Source organism: Carassius gibelio, chromosome A1 (assembly GCF_023724105.1).
Source record: "Carassius gibelio isolate Cgi1373 ecotype wild population from Czech Republic chromosome A1, carGib1.2-hapl.c, whole genome shotgun sequence".
Lineage (NCBI taxonomy): Eukaryota > Metazoa > Chordata > Actinopteri > Cypriniformes > Cyprinidae > Carassius > Carassius gibelio.
The window spans coordinates 38,162,482-38,188,412 of record NC_068371.1 but is presented as its reverse complement, the minus strand read 5'-3'; the positions used below and the strand labels follow the sequence as shown (position 1 = coordinate 38,188,412).

At 36.6% G+C, this 25,931-nt stretch overlaps 1 protein-coding gene across 12 annotated transcripts in view; it reads left to right on the top strand.

Annotated features, from left to right (window-relative positions):
- Nucleotides 1-25,931, top strand: part of LOC128020632 (nuclear factor 1 X-type-like) — an 87,814-nt gene that overhangs the window by 24,073 nt on the left and 37,810 nt on the right. For 11 of the 12 annotated variants that reach the window (XM_052607315.1, XM_052607269.1, XM_052607265.1 and 8 more), the window contains one exon: nt 11,475-12,006. In XM_052607315.1, coding sequence (XP_052463275.1) covers nt 11,589-12,006 — 418 coding nt within the window. In that variant the 5' untranslated portion in view covers nt 11,475-11,588. Of the gene's footprint in view, nt 1-10,084; nt 10,868-11,474; nt 12,007-25,931 lie in introns of those variants that run through there. The other variant, XM_052607274.1, reaches the window with a different exon arrangement.

The window sequence follows — 25,931 nt, the reverse complement described above, 5'->3', positions numbered from 1 at the left end:
AACCGGATCAGGCCCTTGGGTAACTTCTCTGTTCTTCGACCGGACAAATTGTGCATTGAGCTTCTAGAGCAGACCTTTAATGGAAAAATTCACCTAAAAATTCAGATTCTTTCATCATTTACTTATCTGAATGATTTCAAACAACAACAAAAAATCAAAAAGACATACTTAAAAATCTCTTTAGTATACAATGCCTTCCACTGAAGATGTGGTTTGGAATGACATGGAATTGGTTATGAATTATAACAATTCATTTTTCTAGTGAACCATTCCTTTAAGTTTATTATAGAAGGGTTGTGTTCTGGTGAACCGATGTCGAGTCGCTCTCACCAAGCTAGCATTTTTCTTATGTCCAGAGAGACTAAGGTTCCTCCCTTTCTCAATTTCACTTTTTCTCTCATATTCCAAGTCTTGCACTTACACCCTTAAAAAAATATATTTGAAATATAGATTATTGGAGTAAGGTTTACTAGAAACTACTATTCAGTTCAGTTTTTCTACTACAAATATCATGTTTAATTGGGGTTGTAACTTGCTTTTTCTTTTGTAATTATGAAATTTGCTTGCAGTTTCTAAAAGAAAAACATTTCTAAACCATTTAGTTTTTCAGTGCAGTTCAGACCAGCTTTAAATCTGCTGTATTTGTGTATGTATGCAGCATAAATGCTAAACCTCCTGGCATTATGAAAAATCAAGAAGCATCATAATTAATCCTGAACAGGCCAACTCTTTTTATTTATGTTTTTGTGAGTGTGTGCACTGGATTTATATCTCTGTGCTCTGGAGAGAAACTCTGGATCTAAAGACAAGATGGAAGAAAAAGCAGTGCTGTAAAATAACTCTGAACATCTTTTAAAATGCTTACATTTTATCTGTGTTTCTGTGTATTCCTATAAATCTCTATTTAGTTCCCACTTTACTTTGTGTAAACCTTTTACCTAATTGGTGCTGCTGCTGATTACCCTTTCTCATACTTAGAGCTTTTTCAACATTCCTATATTGCATGCCTTGTCTTGAGAATAAGAAAAACTGCATATATATACAAACACACAGACACACACACACATTATTTTTTGTTCCCTGGCTGGCAGTGTAAGACAAGCAAAATAAATGCTTGAATAATAACTTTATTGTGGGTAGAAAGCTAATGAACTTGCAAAGAAACTGCCACACAAATAAGACTTTCCCCCTCTCACTTAAACACACACATTCTTACCCCAGCTGCAGTATTGGCACACACACTCAAACACAACACACACACACACACACACACACACACACACACACACACACACACACACACACACATTCCCTCCCCCTGGATTAAGCTTACTATAATGGGAAAGCCCTCAGTGCATGCAGATACCCTCTCATTACCACTGCACCTGTCCTGAACTGACAGAACTAATGCTGGACAGCTCTTAATGAGAGAGAGCAACTGACAGATGAGACAAATGCTGACAGACAGAGAGAGTTTACTGTCAGAAACGAAACAGAAAAAGAATTATGAACTTGTAATGTCATGCAGCAATCAAAGTGTCAGGTTTTTTTATACATTAATGTTAAAAAGTTTAGGGTCTGTTTAAGTCTCTTCTGCGCACCGAGTCTGCTTTTTTAATCAAAACATGCTGTAAAAACACTAATAATGTGAAATGTTATTACATTTCTTTTTTTCTATTTGAATATAATTTAAAATGTAATTTATTTCTGACGTAAAGCTGATTTTTCACACACACACACACACACACACACACACACACACACACACACACACACACATATATAATAATCAGGGCAATTAATCAGACAATGTTTGACGATTATTTGGAGATTTATTATAGTTTCAAAATCTATTGACAGTCTATCAATAAAAAGTAAGGAGTTTTCTAATAGTCAGAATTTGTTTATTTTTTGTATCTCAACAGTTTTGTGATTTATGGAGTCTTTAAATAGTATTGTTTATAAATTGGTTATTCTCAGCTCTTTAGACATCAGCTTTATTTATACAAAACCACTAATTAATAATTCATTAAGTGATTTAGGCAAAACTCTTTTGTCAAAACCTTTCATTTTCTGTTACATTCTAACACACACACACACACACATACACACACACAAACACACACACTCCTCCATCAGCTCTATTTTCTCTTCAACAAAGGATTTCCTCATAGGCATTGTACCTCATTGTGCATGTGTGAGTGTCATGCAGCTAGTTGCCATTCTCTCTCACCTTTGCCATTGTAGTGTAATTATATCCAGTCATCACAGAGTGTGACCGGTGAGGCATTTGTGTTTTGTGTTCAAATTGTTGATCTAGGGCTTGCACGATTACTCGTTTTCTCTAGTCATCCAGAAAAGTAGTGGACTAGTCAGCAAGCCAATGTTTACCTTATGTAAATGTGCTGCCATGCAGCTGCAGAGTGTGTCTGTGCAGCTGAGATGTGAAAATAAAGCCTAAATCTACACAGGCCCAAGGAATCATTGTAGAAATAATCAACTTGTTGGTATAACAGATTGTAATATACAGAATGCACTTAGTATTAAGACAGGGTCAATTTAAAGGCTGCAAAGACACCAGAATATCGAAAGCTTGAGGATCTGTCTAGGATGTTAGTAGCTTTAAAGTTTGAACATTTGAAAGAGAAGATAAGACAAAAAATATTTATGTTGTAGCTTTCAGTGAATAGAATCATAGAAAGGAATCATCCCCCTTTAAAATAATCACATTTTGTTGATTTGCAGCCTGAAATGAAGTTTTTATTTTGTCCAGACTCCAGCTGTATTTACTTAGTACAGCTTATAACATCCAAGTGAAAGATATAACACAAACATGTCAGAAACAAAATAAAAAAACTGAATCACTTGAGTTGGAAATGCAGTGAATGGGTGCCGTCAGAATGTGAGTCTAAACAGCTGATAAAAATATTACAATAATCCACAAGTAATCCACACCACTCCAGTCCATCAATTAACGTCCTCTGAAGTGAAAAGCTGCATGTTTGTAAGAAACAAATCCATCATTAAGGCATTTTAACCATTGCTTCTGGCCAAAATACCAGTTCAAGTTTATCACCTGTTGTTCTCTCACAGCAGATGCACCAATGTATTTGTTTAGAACAAGTCTTGACTCTTTTCGCTTGTAAATGGTGCTTGATATGTTCATATTTCTCTCCTGATTCAGACGAGATTACTATTTCAGGACTTGTATTTTTGCTGGAAGCAACAGTGTCTGTGGGTTGTTAAATTATTGAAATATTAACTTAAAATCTCGGGTTTTATGTCAAGTAAAGATTTTATATCTAAGCGGTTTGGCTGACATAAAAGTTTGGGATTCCCTGCCTTAAGATATCACAAGATGGATGTGCATGAGAGAGTTTGTGCGTTTTGTGTTTACATTTGAACTGTGAGTGTTTGTGGGTATTTAGTGCATGTTTGTCAGTTTGATTTTTGCACAATTACTGTAAATACCCTTAACGCAAATGCAAATGAAATTGCCTTGTAGTGTGCGATACTGGAGAAGTGCTTGGTGTGGTGTAATAGTGACATAACAATACAGGTTGCTCAGGAAATAGGGTTTATATCATCTGTGAATTCACTGAAGCATGAAGGTTTCCCATAGAAAGATGTGAGACAGATGAGTTTGTTTGATAGAATAATTAAAAGTTGAGTGACGGAAATGTAGGGATAGGGAATTGGAGCCAACACTAGAAAAAAATGGGAGAAGAGAAAGTTTACGAGAAAGATGGAAAGAGAGATAGAGGGCAGAGAGACAAGAGGTGGTGGGTGCCTCATTTACATAAAGGGTAGGGCACGATGCCCAGTTTAGGAGAAGGGTTGGCACCTTGCCTCACCAAGTGGCGGAGGTAAAGAAAAGAATGAGAATGAAAGCGAGGGTGGAGGGGTTTGTGTTGGAGAACTCAGAACATAGTTTAAACCTGCCACTTGGCACTGGAGCTGCTGAAATATCAACCATAATTACATGCAGTTGTTTTCAGGTTGTGATTGGATGTATATGCAGTAACCCGACTTCCTAGTGACTGAGGAAGGATATCAGTCTTGTGTGCGAATGAGACAATGACAAATTATAAGGCTCTGCCATGCAAAAATTATTTTCTGTTGTAGGCAACTGAACTTTTTGTTGGTCACTTGGATGTATTTGTCCGGTGTTTTGATGCATAGTCCCATCCACAGTTGCATCTTATTTACATTGAAACAATTTATATTGGTTGCATTTTATGTTTTGATTTTAGTAGGAGTTAATACGTACCTCTCCCGTCTCAGTGCATGCACTCAGTCGCTGTAGCGTGCAGCGCCACTATGCTAGCGTTTAGCTTAGCAACATTCGTTCATTATGATCCAAACAGGGATGAATTTAGAAGCTACCAAACACTTTCATATTTTCCCTATTTAAAGACGGTTACATGAGTAGTAGTTTAAATAAACTGGTGATTTCCTAAGCGGATAAAAATTATGACTATATGTATGGCGGAAGAGCACTTCGCAGTGCTTTGACCTTGGCACTGTAATATCATCACTCCTGAAAACTCTCCCTCTAACTTCCTTCAATACAACCAACGTGAAGAGTTTTCAGGAATGATGATAATACTGCGCCGAGGTCGAAGTGCTGCTATATAGCTAGTTATATAAAATATAGTTATCATTTTTATTCGAGCTGAGGGAAGAATATAGTGGAATATTGAAAAATGGTGGCATTTTCCTTTAAGAAACAATGCCTTGGTCCATCACTGAACAGAGGGGAGGACAATAATTAATTGAATTAACTTTAATGTTTTTAAATGACTGTTCAGGTGAGTAAAATGAAGCTTATGCAGCTTTCAGCAGTCTTGCTGACTTCTGATAGAGCCACTGAATTAAATCATCCCATCCATAGAAACACAATTTTTTACAGTCTAGGGCTGTCATAAAAACGTATGTGATTCCTGAAGAACAATTTTTCTCATGTCTTTTTAGTATTGCTGCTTACAAAATAAATTATTGGAATCGCTTATGGTTTTTTTCACAAATATAGATGTTTTCTTTTTAATCAAATTGTCAGTGATAATGTTGATCATGTAAATACCATTCTGTTTGATTTTTTTATTTATTTTTTTTTTACTTTTTTTATTTTAACAGCTTAAAAAAGTACAAATTAAATTAAAATAAATAGATAATGAGTGACATCTGCTAATTTAGCCTAATAATTAAGCTGAGGCTATTAAGCTGTACTACAACTACAAAAAATAGGAGTAAACTCTACCTGCAAGGCTACTGTGATTTGTTTATCTTTATTTTATTTTTTACTAGAAATGCACTTTTGCATACTATGGCTGACCCTATCAAAACTCTTTGCTTTTTAATAATATGCAAACAATGCTGCTTTATGAATCATTCACCTATAAGGCCTCCACAAATAGAGATCTCTCTCTCTCTCTCTCTCTCTATCTCACACACACACACACACACACAGACTCGGAGGGGAGAGTGCAGTGCTCTCACAGTAGGCAGTATCAATATTTAGTGTGCCTGGACAGTCGGAGCGGTTGTATTTAGTCGCTGTGTAAGCGATGCTGTGGTGTCACGCCGTGCTAGTCTCGGCATTTTCTCGGCAGTTTACACTTCATCAGTCTGCTAAATGATCTCACCCATCCAGTCCAGTTCTCTGATCTACAGACACGCTCCCGCGGACGGAAACACCCTCATTCACAAGATGAATGTTTCTACTTTCCTAACAGTAATTAACAGGAGTATCTAAATAGAAATCAAGAGCGTTATTCTTACAGCTAGGCTCATGTAGCTAATATAGGTACAGGCTGACACCTTAACAAACGTTAATACTGTAAATTACTGTATCCAAATCACATCAGAATGTTTATATTGATAATAATATCGAGTTTAATGTGTGGTAGCTATTGAATTTTAGGGGATTGACTAACTTAGTTTGAAGAAAATATGTTGTGATTCGTCTTGTGCAGGTTATCTTTTTCAAATGTCAACTTACATTTTTTTTTAAAGAAAAACACAATTTCTTTCTGATATGTAATTCTGTAATAAATAAAAAAAAATATAAAAGTCTTTTTGTTAGAATTCTGACACAAAAGTATGTGCATTAGGAATATTTACGTGTGGAGCTGAAAACACGTAAATTACACAGATGCATCTTGGAAACGCGTCTCTGTATAAAACTGTATTAATTCCACACATAGCACCGCCGTGCTCCGTCTCTGATTTGTAAGTAAAAATCATTTTAATTTATTTGATCCTCAGGTTACATGTTTTGGCTTGGGATCCACAAGATGCTTGCTTTCTAAGTGCATAATGCATATAGGCGTAATTAAACATTTTAATATTTTCCAGCTACAGCACTTTATTTATGCATGTTATTTAGTCTATATGAGAGACAAATTATCATTAGCAGACCGACCTATTATATGGTAAATTAATGATTCATGATTTTAGTTTTAAGGTGTTTGAGTTGGTTGTCATTATGAATGGAAAAGGTTTGTAGAAGATTTTGAAAGATGGTTATTTAAACGTGAAATAGTTTAATAGTAATACTAATAGCATATATCCGACAAAGATATTCCTGAAGAAGTTTAAATAATGACGGTGTAAAAAAAGCCCTGAGCTCAGTCAACCCAATTTGGCAGATCTTGAGATTTAAGAAGCAAAAAGTAGCCTAATTGCTTCATAAATTCGGTTCATATCGAGATAAAATATGGAAGGATGCGCAAGGGGCACGTAAATATTGTTTTAAAAAAATATTTTACTAGCGTATTTTGATGTTTCGGTTATTAAATGCTCTAAAATGGCACGCTATTCGGCTGGTTTCCAGTACCTGGAAATATTTATTTGTTATATTCGATTTCGTTTTTTCCATTTTTGTACATTAGAACTAAAAATAAATGAATAGTATAAATAAAATATTCAAGAAATGTGCAAATTATGAATATATTTGGCATTTGTATTTAGGATGAAAATAAATCCTCTTTTTTCGTCTGTTGTAAATCTATTTTCATTCAAGTTTATTTTCTTGTGAAAAATATTTCTTTCAAAACTTCCCAAGTCGATGTCAGATTGTCCGTCTCTCTCACGTCAGCCGCGCGAGTGTCTGCATCTCTCCCTCCGCAGCCTTTTTTTCTGTCTCGCGCAGGAGAAGGAGCTCGAGCTCCCGCCAACGCGATTTAAAAAAAATATATAAAAACCGTTAAGAGGTTTACAGGTCCTTAAAAAAAGAAGGCAAGCAATGGAAAAGAATAAAACACAATCATCTTAAAAGAACAGAGGCCAGAGGTATGGTATTTTTTTCTAATCCTGTTTACAAAGAACCTTTTTTGTCGTTATTGTCACTAAATTTGCTTCCTTACCTTATGTTTCAGTGTTAGGTAAAATAGAAAAGCTTACTCTTGAGTAACAGTTAAGCCTGTTTTACTGTTATTCAGTGAGATGGGTAAAATAGTTCTTAGCAGTGACTGGAATAAAGGGCAATCATATAAACAAAAATCTTTAAAAATGTCATATTGTAAATGTAGGGAATGTAAGACATTTGATGAGCCAAAAAAAAAAAAAAAAAAACCGGGAGAGGAAATTTGATGAAACTCGTAGGTGCTCAAAGACACTTAATTTTGATGGGACTCGCCTGTGTGGTGTAATATTGAGTAACAGACCATTTAAGAACAGATTCTGGGCATAACGTTAGTCTGTCAGTGTTTTCTTTTCACAATCTCAGCCTTTTTCCCCTCTCTCTCTGGAAGAAGTAACGTTAGGCCTTGCTACAAAAACACAAGCAGTACGCAGCGGAGTGAGACAGCCTTTCGTGGAAATCTCTTTTTTTTTGTCTCTCTCAAACGCTTTTTTTTTATCTTTCTCTAGCGCTCTCCTTTTTTCTTGCCTAAAACAAAGGTCGCTGACTGTTTAGAGACGAGTGTGTCATACAAAGATAAGAGAGGCTGTGGTATAAAAGAGTTTGTATAAGGGCATTCGGCAGTGAAAAAATCCAGCAAGCTTACGGGGACGCGCAAATGTGACTAAACTCTGTTTTATATGCCGTTTATGGCTTGCATACTAATTTATTCTCATGATAACAACACAAAGTTCATGCTGTCATAAAGATTTTCAGATTTGCTGCAATCATTAAACCAATAATTCAAGCAAGAACAATGAATTTGTTATACTGACATTTTTCCCCCTCAGGCAATTTAAAGTAACGTTAGACTCTTTCAAACTCTTTTTTTGCAGACATGGACATTACTTAATGTAAATAAATACACCAGAAACAAAATCCATCTAGTGTGTCAAACCAAATTAGATATGAACTGTGGCAACCTAGGCAAAAAAATAAAATAAAATAAAAGACACCTTGTTTTTGTAGGCTACAGCTGATATGAATTGTGAAGAACTTTCCTTTAACTTGTATTGGAATTATGCAAAGTGAATCTCGAGCTAATGGAACATTTATAAACAAAATGAGACACCAACCTGATGCTTGGCTTTCTTTGTTAGGAAACGGTGCATTTACATTGCAGGGGCCTATGGACAACTGCATGATCTGTAGTGAGTGAGTGGCTTTGAGAAATGAGACTGCTTCACCCGGTGGTCTCAGATGGGCCTGATGGTCACCCTAATGTGTCATGTAGCCCTGAGAGAGTGGCATATGTCACATAAACTCATTGTAGGGATTAAACCAGATTAAATCACTTGATATGAATGCTCAAGATAGCAATTTCCTTGGCTCTGTCTTATGGATCATACCAGATCATTGCAAACAGGGATTGACTGAATTCCTGTAATATGTTGTATATAGTTTGGAGCAGGATTTAATCATTGAATGTTTTTTTGTGCTACAGCTCAGGGCCAGTGTGAGAGAGTTTCAGGCTGGTTCACGAAACTGTGTTGTCATTATACATCTGGTGTTCGTAGATAATGTACATGGGCCTTTGAAAACTAAAAAAAATGTTTTCAGTGATGTATTGAATGTTGTTGGTATTTAACTGATATGAGGACTTTGAAATTGCAATACTGATTTGCACGAGTCTTGGATGCATCAGTTAGAATCAAAAGAGTAAATCGTGCTATGTCACTGTTTTCCTGTAAAAAGGGTGCATGTTTATTAAATTCAGTTCCTCATGTTTCATTATGAGTTTTTTATACAAGTATAATTCTGTTATTTCAAATTAATCTATTATTTTTATTATTATTATGTTTTGTAAAGAATACTTAATATTTTATAAATATAATTATTTGTAAACTTTTTTTAAGGTTGGTTTATTATTTGGAATTTTTATTTATATGTATCCAATTTTTGGTTACTGTTGAAAATATTGGCAAGACGGGTTAAAGTAGATGGTTGTCAGTTAATTGTTGAATCCTGCTTTGCTGTTTTGTAAAAAGGATAATGAGGAGAATAGGGATTTTAGTTTTTTTAAGGAAACAACTATTAATACACTTTCTTATAGAAGCATTTTAATGTGAAATACTTTTTTAAAATTGTGTCCAGACATTGGTATCTGACGTTGACACATCCTCTGATAAGTTCAGAGAGAGAATGGTGTTCTGCTGTGGACCATGTCTCTGTCTTTGCTCTTTGTTTGTGTGCTGAATCTAAAGGCAGCTGCTGGTCTGTAGCGTCTGCTGGGAGTTCTGGCCCGCGCGTTCACACGCCGCTCAATGGAGGGAGGGGACGGGGCAAATGGGGACACTGCTGTGCGCTCATGTGATGGAAGTGATGGCAAGTGTATTGGTGAAAATGGCAAAAGTGCTTGTGTGCATCTGAGCTCGGTTCTTGAAGACAAGAGGAGGAAAATGGAGGTAAACCGGGGTGGGAATTGAACACGGGCAGCTCCGCTGATTGGCACATGTAAAATTAATGTGCTCTGGACTTTGCAGTTGCACAAGATAGGAACTTGTTAATTTGGCAAAGTAAGGAGCCAACCCTCTGACCGAACCCTACACTCCCCCCTCGCTCTCTCGCTCCATCTCTTTCACCCTCCCTCTGTCCCTGCCTCCCTCCCATTCAGCCCTTCAAGCGTGCGTATTGGCTGAGCGATCGGGCACCCGGTGCCAAATAGGTGGGCTCAGCTTCGCGCTGGCACACTCTGAGGCAATGGATAGGAAAAGAGCATGGAGAGGAAGAGAGAGATAGAGTTGGAGAGGAAAAAGGGGAAAAAAGGAAGCTTCAATCGGGTTTGCCAGCGGTCGTACGCTCTCTTCCAACACTGATTTGGTTCTCTTGTTTTTTTTTTTTTTTGCGCTTACCATTTACTCCTCTCTACCACCTCTCTGTCTCTCTCTCTTTCTCTGTCTATCTCCCATTCTCTATCTCTCACTCTCTGTGAGTCGAATGCAGAGCACGCATATCTGAACAAACACCACTTACTGCTTTGCCAAATGTTTTTTTCTCTTTGTTGCGGTGTTTGTGTATTTAATTGTGTATGTTTTTTCTCTAACAGTGAGTACAATACTTTTCGATTACGAGTTCGCTTTCTTGTGTTCATATGTAATATAAAATTTTTGGTGTCTGGCAAAATCCCCTTTTTTTCTAATTTCCCAGTCTGTTTTGTGCATTAAATATTCCTCGCACATTTTTTTGTACCTCCAGAACTGTCACTGTTTGGCTCCTCCAAGATTTTCAGATTTTTTCTTCATCATCGACTGGACATTTAAAAAAAAAATCTAAACTTTTGCTTTTAGTTTTTTCTTCAGTTTTTATTTTTATTTTTTTATTTTTTACCTTTTGCAACAACATAAAAAACCTCTGATATTGTGCACTAATAATTGTGGCATGTAGTGTCGAGTCAAGTGCGGAGAAGACTTTTAACTTTTTCCACTCCATTTCGGCCAGCAGGGTTTATAATGAAAGTGCAGAATGGTAACTACAGACATTTATTTAGTTGTTTTGCTGCATGGCTTGTGCGTTTTGTCTGTGGCGTGCTGCTTCTGTGTCTGTGCAGTGTGGTGATGTAGTTTGGATCAGGACGTGCGGTAGCAGGGGTTGGTTGTGCGGTTTGGCACGACCGACAGTGAGCAGCTGTTGTGGACTCTTAACGTCTGTCCCTCAAAAACATCATTGTCTGTTTTGAACTGAGAAAGGATCTTTTGAAATGCAAGTGTGTCTGTGTAAAAAAAAAAAAAAAAGAAAGTGCAGTGGAAAGTGACATTACTTATAATTTAGTATGTATGTCTGAAAATGTATTATATACGTTGTTTAGGAATTGTTGTCCTAAATTTTAAATTAGCATAACATTGTCTGTATTTATGCGATGCTAATGAGTATGACGAATGTTTGTGTGTGTGTGTGTGTATGTGTGTGTATGTGTGTGTGTTTGTCATCCTGGCAAACAAGAACTTGCGTGTTTACCATACCTTCCTTCACAAAGCGCCGCCGAATCATGCTCCAATGTTCTCACGTCTTCTCTGCTTCCCTCCTCTCCTCTCCCCTGCTTCCCGTCTCTCCCTCCCTCTCTCCATCCCTCCAGGATGAATTCCATCCCTTCATCGAGGCTCTCCTCCCGCACGTGCGGGCGTTCTCCTACACCTGGTTCAATCTGCAGGCCCGCAAGCGCAAGTACTTCAAAAAGCATGAGAAGCGCATGTCCAAGGATGAGGAGCGCGCCGTCAAAGACGAACTCCTGGGCGAGAAGCCCGAGATCAAGCAGAAGTGGGCGTCGCGGCTGCTGGCCAAATTGCGCAAGGACATCCGGCCGGAGTTCCGCGAAGACTTCGTGCTCACCATCACGGGGAAGAAGCCGCCGTGCTGCGTGCTGTCCAACCCTGACCAGAAAGGCAAGATCCGTCGCATTGACTGCCTGCGGCAGGCCGACAAGGTCTGGCGTCTAGACCTGGTGATGGTGATCCTGTTCAAGGGGAGCCCACTGGAGAGCACGGACGGAGAGAGACTGGTCAAGTCCCCGCAGTGCTCCAACCACACCCTGTGCGTGCAGCCGCATCACATTGGAGTGTCCGTCAAAGAGCTGGACCTGTACCTGGCCTACTTCATCCACATGCCAGGTCAGTGGGTTACACTTTCTTTCTCTGTCCTACGGCTGCTGATACTTGAATGTGTTTATTTAAGAGGGGTCAGCATTCAGGGTAAGATGACACCCACATAATCACCATCACATCCAGCACACTTATAAATGTGTGCTTTGAGCAGCCAGAGACAAAATTACACCTCTAACATGGGTTCCCACGATCATAGAAAAATATAGGAATATTAAAGTTGTGATTTGTAGGCATGAAAAAAATTACAGTCATTGCAAGCATGCAAGTTTATCTATTTAGTATATATTCTGTTTGGCTCTGCTTTGTATGGATTAAATCCTGTCGAACTGCATTCAGATCTCAAGGTGAATAAGAGCTATTTTTCTAAAGTGGTAAATGTATGTATTTAATTTATAATCTCTCTGGTTATGCTCTTTATTATAATAAATCCTATCCAGCAGCATTCAAATCTTAATGATTTTGTGCTGTATGGAGACATTTGTACACTAAAACATTGTTTAAATCTATTAATTCTACAGACGAATACCTGCCATTTAAACGTAAATCCTTCCCAGAAATGTAAAAATACAAATTAATTGGAAACCCTGCTGAAATGGGAAGAACTCTGATGTATTACTGCCATTGTTTGCTGTATTTCATGAGGTATCTTCATTATTTTTGCTATGTTTTATTGTGTATAATAGGATGCTTTGTTTTTTTGTGTGACAGTGTTTAATATAAATAGTATGTTGGTTGTATTCACAAGAAAACTGAAGACGGGTGGCCTTTTCAATTCTTCAGTGCCGTCTTGTTTTCTGATTGGCAGTGCGTTTTAGAGTCGTATCCTTTTGGAGTGAGTGTATGTGTGTGTGAATCTGTGGATAAGTTACTAGGACGGTCTCATACGCTCCCTGCCAAACGCTGTTTCTGACACAGCAACAACACTCTCTCTGACGCACACAAGATCTGACAGGCCAAACACACTCAGGCCAACAGATCCATAATCCTGTCATTACAAATCTGAAATCGCTTGCTTGCTTTCTTTTTTTGCTGTTGTTGCTAATTCATTTTCATTTTATAGTACTGCAAATAAACCACAAGTACTGAAAAAAAATAGCTTATTTTTTCCATGGCATAATTGTTAAAAACTGTTCGTTGTAAGATAATTAACACACTACACACAGCTGAATTGTAAACCAGCTCAACAGTTTCCAGTTGTCTTTCAGTCTCCTAGTCAGCGCACGCACTGGTTCACTCAGTGCCCAGCAGGGTTGGCCATTGCGCTGCCCGCTCAGAATGTTTGCGGTTTGCGGTCTTATCTTATCAGGCTAATTCCAGTGTGCACTGCCGCTTTTATCAGGCTCCAAATAGCCTCACTGGAGACTGGCACCCTGCAGGGCAGCCGCTCACAATCCCAGGGCCGGTGGCATCCTGTGCCAGAGCTCAACCCCAGACACACACAGTCCCCATGTGCTGCTCTGGTTGAGGGTATTCACTATTTTTTTTAGCTGATATTTTATTCTTGATTTAAGTTGTGCATTCCTAACCATCACCACAATTATCCTAATTTGAAATAGCTTGACAGTTCAGATCAGGTATTTGTTGAATGTGCCAAAAAATATCTCTGCATTCTTTTTCTTGAATGCATTGGCTCAGCTGTTTATTTAATTTAATGGTTCTTGTGTTTGTTTTGTCCTTGTGATTGTTCATTCGCACAAACTCTGTTTATCACTATTAAATGTGACCTTCGTTGTCACACTCTCAAATTGAATATTCCTCTTTTGTGTTCATAAGAAAGCGAGAGAAACAAGAGAAAGGACGGCTATGGGAGTTGCTACAGTAATTGCTCTAGTTGGCACTATTGCAATGCCATTGGTGCGGGAAATTGTGTGTTTGTTTGTTTGTGTGTATGAGCTCGAGCACTCATTTTCAGCTCTCTTTCTGGCCATTTAATAAAAAACTGAAACGTAACTTTAACGTAACTTAAAAAATAACAAGTGTTGTTACTGCAGTAATAGGTAGCTGGAGATTTGGCTTTTTTCTTATTAAATGCTTTCCATTTTAAATGCCTAAAAATGGATAGCCATAGTTTGAACTGAAGCCCGAATCCTAAACCACTGTCTTGTGCTTGACAGAGTTTTGGGATTTGACTCAAATGTTCCATATTTTGCTAAATTTAGGCTTATTTTTCTTGATTAAAATGAAGTGTGAAATGAATGGTTTATTTTTACAAGACTCTAAGTAGTAATGCAGGTGTGTTGAAGGTAAATGCGTGTTAAATGTTTTTCCATTAAGAATGGTGATTATGGGGAAAGTCGTCCTAATGGAGGGATGTGGCTTTTGGGTAAAGAGAATATTAATTTTATATCCAGTGCTGTATGGTTAGTGCTGCTTTTATATCATTATTATGAGAACATAATATAAACTTTTCCCTGCTTTAACACGCCACACAGGAAATTTAATATTTAAAAAGTGTGAAAAATGTGCTTTCTGCCATTTTATGTAACTTCAGCTTTTAGAATTAAAAATGCCTGTTAAATTTAGAAGAAAAATCTTGATAAAACATCCATGCATGCTCATGTATGTATTTTTTTCTGCTAAATTGTTGATTTTTATTATATATTGTAATTTATTATACTTAAACTTATTACACATAAAATGATTAGTAATAAATGAATATATTGTTTTCTGTTAATTATGTTTTATTTTAGTAATTATTACTATATTTTCTAATTATGTTTAATGTATTATTATGGAATAAAATAAAATGCTTTTTTGCTTGCACATTGAGGCTTGCGTAAAATGAGCACATGCGTAAGAGCATGCAGTCGTGATTTCTCTCTGTCTGGATGTGGCATTGTGGGAGTGTTTTGTTTGGAAATGAAATGTTTGAAATAGCTGTTAAACAGATTATTTCAGCAGTTGTCATTCATTTCGAGCGAGTGTACATAATGCATTTCTTTTTTTTTTTTCATCGCTCTTCTTCGAAGTGCCTCCTCTCTCCTTCTTTGTCTCCGTCACCTTTGGCATTCTTTCACTATTTTTGTGATCTTTACGTCTTTGTTTTTGATTTATTCTAATGGATTTGTTCAAGAAAGGTGTGAAGTGTAACTGTAGATCTGCATGTTACTCTGGGTTTTACTTTCTCAGCTCCCTGCTCACCACAGACATTTATGGGCTTTTTAAGAGCACAAAGGAAGATTTGTAAAAGTGAAACATGTTAACACAAACATACCAGAATCAGCTCGACTGAATGAGCACCTGCTCTTAAACTCAACATGAGGGAGAGACAGAGAAGGAAAAGTTAAATCCTGAAACTGAGAAAAAGGTTACATTTTTCTTTTCTCAGTAGCTTCTCTTTCTCTAGGTCTGTGATAGTGTGTCTACATTGTGCTATTTACCGTTTGTCTGAGATGATTTTGCTTATGACATATTATCAACTCTCTAAATATCAATCCTTTCAAATCCCTCTATTATACATAATTTTGGATCTATAATAAAGATTGTTTTAACAGCATTTTAAAATGTATTATTTTGGTAAGTTCTGTTCATTTCTATGAATCATTTCAAATCTGCATTTATTTATTTATTTATGCAGTCCTTGCATGCATTTTTCATTCATTAAAATGTTTTAATAAAAATGTAAAAAGGTAAATGCTGTTTAGCACGTTGAATCATTGTACTGCGTAATACATATAAATGTTTTTCTTGTTAATTCTTATTAATTTATTGAACAATCAGTTTTAAAACATGCATTGATTTTTTTTTTTACTTTTATTTTATTTAATTATTTTATGCTATTTACTATTAATGTTTCAATTTATTTTCTTATTTTATTTTCTTGTTTCAAAACATTTAGAATATTATTTGTCAGATCAAATTCTATACATAATATATTATTAATAACGTTTGGGAAATTTTGTGTTTATATATATATATATATATATATATATATATGTATAGATAGATAGATAGATAGATAGATAGATATACAAACACACATGCACATTTTCAAAAACAATTATATGTAATAACTTGCTCTGAAAAAGAATATTCTAAATATTTTGAAAATCTGTAAGTGCATCTTATTAAAATAAGAAAAATAAGAAATCAGAAGGCTGAAAGATTAAAAAGAAAAAAGTAAAGAAGTATTTGTGTGTGCCTGGAGAGTAAGAGATCGAGAGACAGTAATATGGCCCACTCACAGCGACTCTGGTTACGAGTCAAGAGAACACAATGCCTAGCTCAGTAACAGCACAGGCCTACTCATTACACACACACACACACAAATACAACGCAAGAGCCGTGGAAAGTTGAGCCATAACTCCAGTCCATAGGAGCTGAAGTTCTGCATTAGTGCAGTTAGATTGAATTCTCAAGGAAGCTCATTAGATAAAACCTCTTTAGAAAGAGGAGAAAGGGATGATCAAGATTGCAGAGAGGCGAGAGAGAGAGGGAGACAGAGAAAAGGCGATGGAACGGGGGCAGCCTCGTCTGCCATTTTTTGGCACCATGTATGGTGAGCTCTATGTAGAAGGTGCCAGAAGCTCATCGTTGCCAACCTCTCTCCCTCTGATCCTTTCTTCCTCCCCCTCTCCCTTTCTTTTCACCCATTCTCTGCTGCTCTCTTGGGGGGCTCAACCCAGCGTCGCCTCCGTCATCTTGATATGTCCTCCTATTTTCAACTCAACAGTTACGGCAATTATTTTTTTATACAATTAGATTTTTGTTTTGCATATTTGTGTGGACGTGTGTGCAGGGAGGTGCTGCTTGTTTGCTTGCTTTTTTTTTCCTCAATCGACTTTGTTGGACATCGAAGACATTTTTTTTTCTTCAGTCAGCGCAGGCGTTTTCATCCATCTCTTTAATAGGTATATGGATTCTGATTTGACTTAGCAATTCTGGTTCCTAAACGATTCCTTTAACAATTCTTTTAATACTTTTGAAGAAATTACTCTTTAAGTCTTTAAGTTATTTAATAATTTATGAAGGTATATAAATATATTGGTGCATATATATATATATATATATATATATATATATATATATATATATATATATATATATATATATATTGGTGCATATATATATGTTAATAGGTATGTTAATAGGCAAATGAAGATGACTTGTTTGTTCATGTAGTCAGTTAACTCATTTTGATCGATTCACTTAATTAAGGAGTCATTATATTGAAACTAACTATATATCAAACTCACAACTAACTAGCCTTTTTTAGTATACATTAAAGGTGCAATAATTTTGTTTGTTGCAACATTGATGCAGCATCATGCAAAAAATTCTAAGATGATTTCAATTTTTTCTGATTCTACTGAATCATATTTTTTGGATCCCAAAAAACTTTCTCTTTTCCCATTGTAGAAGTGCACTATAATCACAGTCTTTAATTTAAAGAAAAAGTGTCTGATAATGGATGCTCGGTTACCAAAATAAAAAAATATAAAATTATTTGTTCATGTGATATCATATGATATCAATTATTTGCTCATATGATATAGTTATTGTCATAAAAAATGTAATCCTATGTAAATTAACATGTAGTTCTATGTGTAGTATTGTAAAACTTTTTGGTGTCATTTTTTTTTTAAACTGGCTTAAGCCCCGTTCACACCTAGAGCGATAACTCTGAAGATAACGATATTAGCGTCCACACCAGTGAGCAATATGGTCTGTTTGTTCTAAGCACACGTGCATCTGCTGTTTTAAATTGTCGAGCTCGTTATAACAGGATGGATTCTGATTGGCTGTCATTGTTTGTATCTGTCATCAGCTGAAAAAATCTTTCTGAAAATGATTACAAAGATATTGTTTCTCTGTTTTCTCTGGATTCCGTGATTTCGTCTGCGTTTTCCACATCGCGGAAATTATTTGGCCGTACCTAAAGGTCAGTTTCTGTTTGTCTCCCATGGGCTTCTCAGCTCCAAATCTTTCCTCTTCCAGCAGATGCACAAAGGGCACAATACTCACTGATTGGTGAAAAGGCTGAGCCATTATAAATAAATTCTTTCTGGTGTTACTTAAAGCATGCAAAAAGAGTGAAGGTGTTGTGTGTTTTTTTTTTTTTTTTTTGAGCTCCTAATAAGGGAAAACGGTTGACAAGCACACCAGAAACACAGCAAATCAATTCTGGCATGTGTTTGTGTGTAAGGGAATAGGCCTGGAAAGCAGTTTGGACACAGATCTAGGCCGCCCGTCTCGGTGAGTGGGAAAGAACGCAAAGAACAAGGGATGAAACCGGAGAGAAAACGGCAAGGAACAGGGGGATGGGATAACAAGGGAAAGAAAGGCTTTGTGTGTCTGTGTGTTTTATAATAAGAGTGTGAAAAATAGGCCTGTAAATGAGAGTGTGTAAAGCTTCATGGCTCTCAGCTCCAGAAAGCCCCATTCATCAGACGGGAGCATCTTCCTGCTCTTAAGACAATGAAAGGCAACCCCCCCCCACCCTCCAGTCTGTCGGAGCAGAGGAGAGTCTGTCGTTTGTTTACAGAGATAACAGGATAAAAGAGAGAAGGAGAAAGAGAGAGTGTGAGAAATAAAAAGTGGGTGTGTTTTTGTGTGCCGAGACAGAGGGCCCCTGTATGCCACCGGATGAAGTGATGGTGGGATAGCAGATGATTAGTGTGTTAATAGGCAAATATATGAAGTGTTTGTCTGTCTGTGTGTGTTTGCATTAGATCACTCCAGGCCTTATACATATGCATCGACATACAGAAGTGTTTTTGTTTGTGAATATGGGTGTGTTGAGCTCTGTGTGTGCTTAATTATGAGTTCCCATAGAAGAATCGGTGTGTATTTGCATAAGTGCATGTTTCGGCATACATTTGAGAGTGTATATGTGTGTGAGTGAGTGTGTGTTCAGTCCTTGGCACCTGTTGGTCTCTGTGGTGTTCAAATATATATAAACATAAAATAGCTATTTTGTGTTCTGTGTTGACACATTGTTGTAAACTGCTTTAGTTACGTCATAGCCTTTAAATATGATTTTTGAAACTTGCTGATTGGTTGCAGGGCAAGGACATTCTCAGTCTGAGCAAGATAATCATCAATGTTTTGGGTTTTTTTCCCCTAGAAGAGAAAAGACATTTATTGTGAACTGATATATATATATACATATTATTTTTTTTTTTTTATGTAATATATATATAAATCAACTAACAGAATGCACGTTATTAATTGATATTCCTTGAACATACTACAATCGAGTTTAATTTACAATGTGTAATTTTTATGTCTTTCATATAAATTTTCAAACACAATGTGAAAGCATTAATAAATTATGCCTTTAAATCATCCCAAAGTGTAGATATTTTCAGCTGTAAGGGTAACTGTAACTTTACTCCAGTCTTCAGTGTCACATGATCCTTCAGAAATCATTCTAATATTTTTGTGGGAAACTATGGTACGTTTTTTTTTCTTTTTTTTCTCAGCATTCTTTGAAGAACCGAAAGATGAATCATTTTGTAACACTATAATGTATTTACTGTCACACTTGATCATTTAAATGCATGCTGAATAAAGGAAAATCTTACCAACCCAAAACTTTAATATATAAATCAATATATTAAAACTAAAACAATTAAAAGACTGTTCTTTTGCTGCCTTCCAGACACGGTGTTTCATACACTGGAAATACAAATCTTCCTTCTTTTTTTTTTTTGACATTTACAACTTTTCTGGAAATATTTGATTTTCACCACTAAGTCTGTAACAGAGTTTTCTAACAAAAAACTTTAGCAAAAAAGCAGCAGTCCCACACAAACACATGCTCCGCCTCCACAGTCCGCTGGCAGTGGTGGGATTGGCTATGATTTAGGCTGGTGTCATGGCAACCAAATAACCCAACATACCTTGTCATTCAGGGTTCTATGGGGCAATGACAGTTCACATGGAGTCTCGCCTAATGTTGAGATAGACATAATTTCTGTCAGATGGATTTTAAGGGTAATATCTTAAGTACAACATCAGTAAGAAAGAGAGGTAGAGAAATATGCATTTTCAAATATAGAGAGGATTTTCAGCATCACACATATTTCTGACGCATGGCTAGCTGCCCGGAGCTGCCTCCTACACATGAGAAAGAAAGACAGCACGTCCATAATAAATGACTGTACAGTACTCTATTTTGAACTGCACTATTCGTCTCGCATGAATATTCAGCTGCATGCATATGATTTGCAGTCTTTCTGTCACATTAAATACCCTGAAGCTATGAAGCAAATATCCATCTGTAGGCCACGTTTAGTCTCGGAGCCAAACTAATACCACCTCACAGTATTCACACAAGCTCTCTGAATTTGATCAGAGCTTAGAAACATATATTTCACTCCTCCGATGTTTCTCCTTTTGCAACAGGCACTGGAACATTTCAACTTGCGCATATGCATACACATATTGTACAAACATAGATAGTGGTTTTGCATGACACAGTTCAAGGATTTTGTTGTTTTCTGTAACTGCAAACAAATTTGAATATCTGCTCCATCCGCTGAAAGCCAAATATTCACACAGACCAGAAAGCTCTCAAATTATGTTCAAATTACAGTGGTCTGTGAATATTTCTTCTTTTGTGCATTATTATGTGTACTGTATGTGAGGAGAATGCAGTAATATTTATTAAGAGATAGATATCATAAACACTATGTGTCTGTATACATACTGTATAGAACACTGGGTGGTCTCCAAAAATTTAGGTTATTTCAGGGTTTACTGTCTTTGTGAAGGTGTGTATGCGTGTGTATTTGTGCAGCGTTTGGCTTTAAATGATGCTGAGCAATGTTTAAGCATCTCTCTTATACACACACACACACACACACACACACACACACAGAATATTCCACATTGGACTGGAGTATGTGCTAGCCTTATTTGCAGAATACAAACAAATAGTCTGGCTGACTCCTTATGCAGGCATGTCACAAGAATCAATTGTGTGTTTACAAGGAACAGAAGATAAATGTTATACATTTTATTGTACGTATGCTCTTTATATTTCCCTAGATGGCCTGTGGCCTCTAATGTCTATAAAGAAGACTGGGCAAAATAGCAAAAGTTGTTGTATCTTTGCTGTTGAAAAGTTCGAGCTACAGTAAAAACAATTATACCGTAAAGCATTTTTGGCATTTGAGTTTTCTAACTGTTTTATATTTTAATATATTTAAAAATATTATTTATTTCTGTCATGCAAAGCTGAATTTTAAGCATCATTACTCCAGTCTTCAGTGTCACATGATCCTTCAGAAATCGTTCTGATATGATGATTTGCTTCTCACCGCTTAATAATTTTATGGAGACTGATTATTTTTTTTTTCAGGGTGAGATAAATAGTGTTTCATATGACTAAATATCTTTTTTATTTTATTTATTTGCAAAAGGGTTAGGTTTTTGGAGTAGGGTTAGTCTGTACACTTCGTAATTAGCTTGGTAAAAAAAACAAAAGGTCTTTTAGAGAGCTAATTAAATGTGTGTGTGTGTGTATAATCCCATATGAAAGTGAAAAAAAGTGAAAGTGAAGTGACATTCAGCCAAGTATGGTGACCCATACTCAGAATTTGTGCTCTGCATTTAACCCATCCGAAATGCACACACACAGAGCAGTGAACACACACACACACTGTGAGCAAACACCCGGAGCAGTGGGCAGCCATTTATGCTGCGGCGCCCGGGGAATTATTTTCCATATTTCACCTTTGGTCTTGGAGTGGATCCCTTGATTAAAGGAAGTGAAAGTGTTTAAACACATACAGGCAAACAAAAAAGTGATATCTGGATCATGTGCTCACATGCTATGTGTGTGTGTGTCTGTGTTTTTGACCTCTTAAGTGTGTTTGTGTATGTCATGATTAGGATTAACAGCCTTTTTACTGTATCTTCAGAACTCTTAATCTCTCTGTCACGATCTCTCTGAAGTTTTTTCTCTCTTTGACACACATTTGACATACACAGGTGCGTATGCAGGATTTGATTTGTGCACAGAGCTCATTGCAGTGCCTGAAGGTGTTCTGTGCATGTCGACTTGGGTCATTTAAGGTTGATGTAGTTTATGAGGAGGGTGTGACTTTATGTAGCAAGCTAATAGAGAACTTCTGAGCATGCAAAACAAATACAATGTCCAAAATCCTTTTAACGCATACATTGATATACTGTATTGAAGTCCATTCTGAAAGGACAAACTTTTAAATTATTATAGTACGAGTTTTATTTTGAATTGTAGAACAATGAAAGTTCTAGCACGCTACATGAAGTTGAGTTGTTACAACATTGTTACAATGTCACATTGTTGTTGTGAGATGTCGCACACATTCTAGAATGTTATTATGAGAGCTATACAGTGTGTTACTTTGAGAATTCTAGAACATTGAGTGCTGTACAGTGGAATGTTACATTAATCTGAGGGTTCTAACTGTAGAACTGTAGGGTTCTAGAACATAATTCTGAGAGTTCTACATTATTCCAAGGGTTCTAGAAGACTTGAGAACATAATTGTTCTAGAGATCAAGTTGACTGTAGAATTCTGAGATGAGGCGAGCGTAAGCGTTCAGTGTGTGTGTAACTGCAGCTGTCACCAGAACACCAGCTTGTGTGTGTGTCCTACAGAATTCTGTTCCTTTAGGACTCAAGCACACGAGAACCTCAATATTCTTTAGTAACTCTCAGAGCTAAACAGCAGGTGACGGATTTCAATCACACACAGATCTGAGCGAGGAATTCTGAGAGCAGAACACACACCACCCCTCTGAATATTTACAAGTCATGGCTTGACATGGAAGGAAGTCCGACTGAGAAATAGAGAATTGGAAGGTTAAAGGCTACGATAAAAAATCGGATGAGAGAAATAAGAGACTGAATTAAGAGAGAGAATGTGACGAGCACTGGTGTCAAAGGAAAGTGCTCTGTGTGTGTGTGGTGGGTTTTCTAAGGTCACAGTGCAGAATATCACATTGGAATGTGGAATGCTGAAACACTGCCAACACAAGCACATCAACTACACACACTGTACTCTCTCTCCGCTCCCTCTCTCTTGACTCGGTCATTTGCATTATGAAAAGTGCTTTAGTACGTGCATTATGTCCAGTCTGAGAGCTCTGTATACGTTATACATTAGACACAGTGTATCATACACACATACTGGATCAGACCGTGTGTCAGCCACATGCTTGCAATGCAAGACTCCAGGACTGCTCTTCATTTACAATATTTCTCTCTCTGCTGTTTGTTTACTTTGCAGGTAAATCAGATGGTGTGTGTGCACACACATTTTTTTGATGTTCTCCAAGTGCTCCTGAGACTTGTTGTATTTTTTCCTTCCCATTGGCACAAGCCAAAATTTTGTGGTAGAAAAACCAGCAGAGAGCCTTTAAAAAATAAGGAGAGATGAAGGAAACTGTAAAAAAGTGGCGTCTCCTGCCAAGAAAATGTTCCATGCTCCCTTAATGTTATAGCCAAGGAGGAATACAGGTCAGAAGGCACATTCGCAATCGATTTAGTATTCACAGAGCGAGCTGTGAAGCAGAATGTTTCTGGACAGGTAGGGAAGGTACAAAGGATTGACGAAGGAAAATTTTGGTGTTTTAAAAGGTTAATGTATTCTAAATGATTTCACCACACTTTGCCTTTATGTACGTGTAAGGTTATCAGCTATTACGCTACTTTTAGTCTTTATGCCCTTTTTGAGCACTGTGTTCATGCACACAACATAATACACCAGTAACCCAGTTTAAAACAGAAGAAAAGGCTTTCAAAGCAATGATTCCTTTGGGCTACAATACTAGTCAAAAATTGTGACAGACTCATTTTGTTATATACTTTTTAGAAATAATAATAAAATAAAGTGATAAAATAACAGAAATTAATGTAAAGTCATTATGGAGATACCATATAAGTTTTCATTTAGTAAAGTTTATTTAGTAAAGTTCAATTAAAAAAAGGCATAATTTGTTATAAATGATTCCTACTTCTTACTTATTCAAATTTTCTAAAAGGTTCCAGTTTCAAAAATGTGATTTTCAACTTTCTATTCATCAAACAATAAAAATAAAGAATAAATTAAATTTCAATAGAAAACAGTCATTTTAAATGGTAACATTTACTGATTTGATAGTATTTTTGTTCAAATAAATTCAGCCTTGGTGAGCAGAAGAGACTTATTTCAACCCCACACTTTCTGTAGTTTGTGTTTATGTGTTTTGTTAAGCAAGTAAAATTGTGTTTTTCTACAGCACGTCAAATTTGAAACATTCAAGCAAAGGATTTTATTAAAAAAATTAATAATTGAAACATAAATTCAGTCAAATGCATGATAACTTTTGACTGGTGCAGTGTACTGTAGGTATATGTGTGTATCTGAGTGTGCGGTGGTGACGTGTTTTCTCCATAAGTTCTGCATGATGAAGATTTTCCACACTGGAGCGTCAGATAGATCCACATCTGAGAAAACTATTCTTTCTGTGTGCTTTTTCACTCTTTCGCTCGCTCTCCTCATGTTTTTTTACCTGTGTGTGTGCATATTTGTCTTTGTGGGTGTACTCGCTGTAGGCGGCTCTTAACCAGCAGGGGACCGCTGGCACCACAGGGGCTCCTTGTTTGGACTCTGATTGATTCTTGCAGTTCATATATATGTTTATGTGTGTGTGTGTGTGTGTGTGTGTGAGAGAGAGAGAGAGTATGGCAGTGCTGCAGAAGATAGTGACTGTGCTTCGGCCATCCCAGATGAGAGTAATTTATACCTTCTCACATGCTCAGAGGCTTTGCAGGGTCTAATGAAATCATCGGAGGGGGAGACATCTGAGAGGAAATATAGCAAAGTAAAACCTACAGCTGGTTTGTTTCTATGTAACACACCGCTTTCATTTGTTTCTGTTTGGACTAAGAGCTTGGAAAAAATGACTTGAACGTCGGAAGAAAAACTGAGTTATAATGTACAGTGAAAGAAAAAACGATGTTCTGCAACACCATAAAGGATACAAATAAATAACTCCTCTCTTGTGAAGCACATGTGAGACATAATCCTAAAGAAAATGTAGAAACCATTTACACTCAGAAACTGAAAGTTAATTTTTTACAGGTATTTACAAAGAATTTGCAAGTAATATGCTGAATTGAACATTATATTTTGAAGTAGAACAACAAAAATAGTATTTTATTTTAGTACAATTTTATCTAATGATTTTTGTTTTGCTGATAATTTTGAAAATTTCTTTATGTGATGTATTTAAAATCGAGTTTGGTGTTAACATTTTAACATAATATTTTTAAAGATATTTTATCATCTACTGTATACTCATATGCATAATTGCAATTTCCCTACCTTTTTCCACCATCTTAGCTGAGCTGAGGGAGTGAGCCGATGAAAAGGATAAAATTAAAAGAAATAATTAAAATAGTCAAAAATATATTTATACAAAAAATATTTTGCCTGCATATTGTGTCACCATTAATCAACATCAGAGAACCACAAATTATTGAAATATTAACTATTAAAAGGGTTTTAGGTTCAGGATAAAGTTTGGGAATCCCTGTCATAAAGCATTAAGCGTGAGGTCTAAGATAATGTACATAAACAACAAACAGGACCAGAATAACATGGGCGAGCATGAGTGTTGATGGTCTGCTGGCTTTAATCAGAACAAGTGTGAGCGTGTGTCATCCAGTGTCATCCTTCCCAACACAACATGTCTTTCTCTGGACTTTGCCGTCCACCAATCACACATTTGTGTCATTTGTTTTCTTTGCACCACATTTCTCACTCTTGCAGTCTCTCGCTGCAGTGACATCATACACACTGAAGCAGGAGGGTCCTCCTTACTTTCACTGTTTGTCTTGCAGTTTAACTCCTTCATGCTTCTTTAAGCTTTGGTGAAGACTAACTTTTAATTAAATAAATGCTTCTTTGGTGAGTATAAGAGAAAAAAGTATCTAATTAATTGCTTGTTAACATA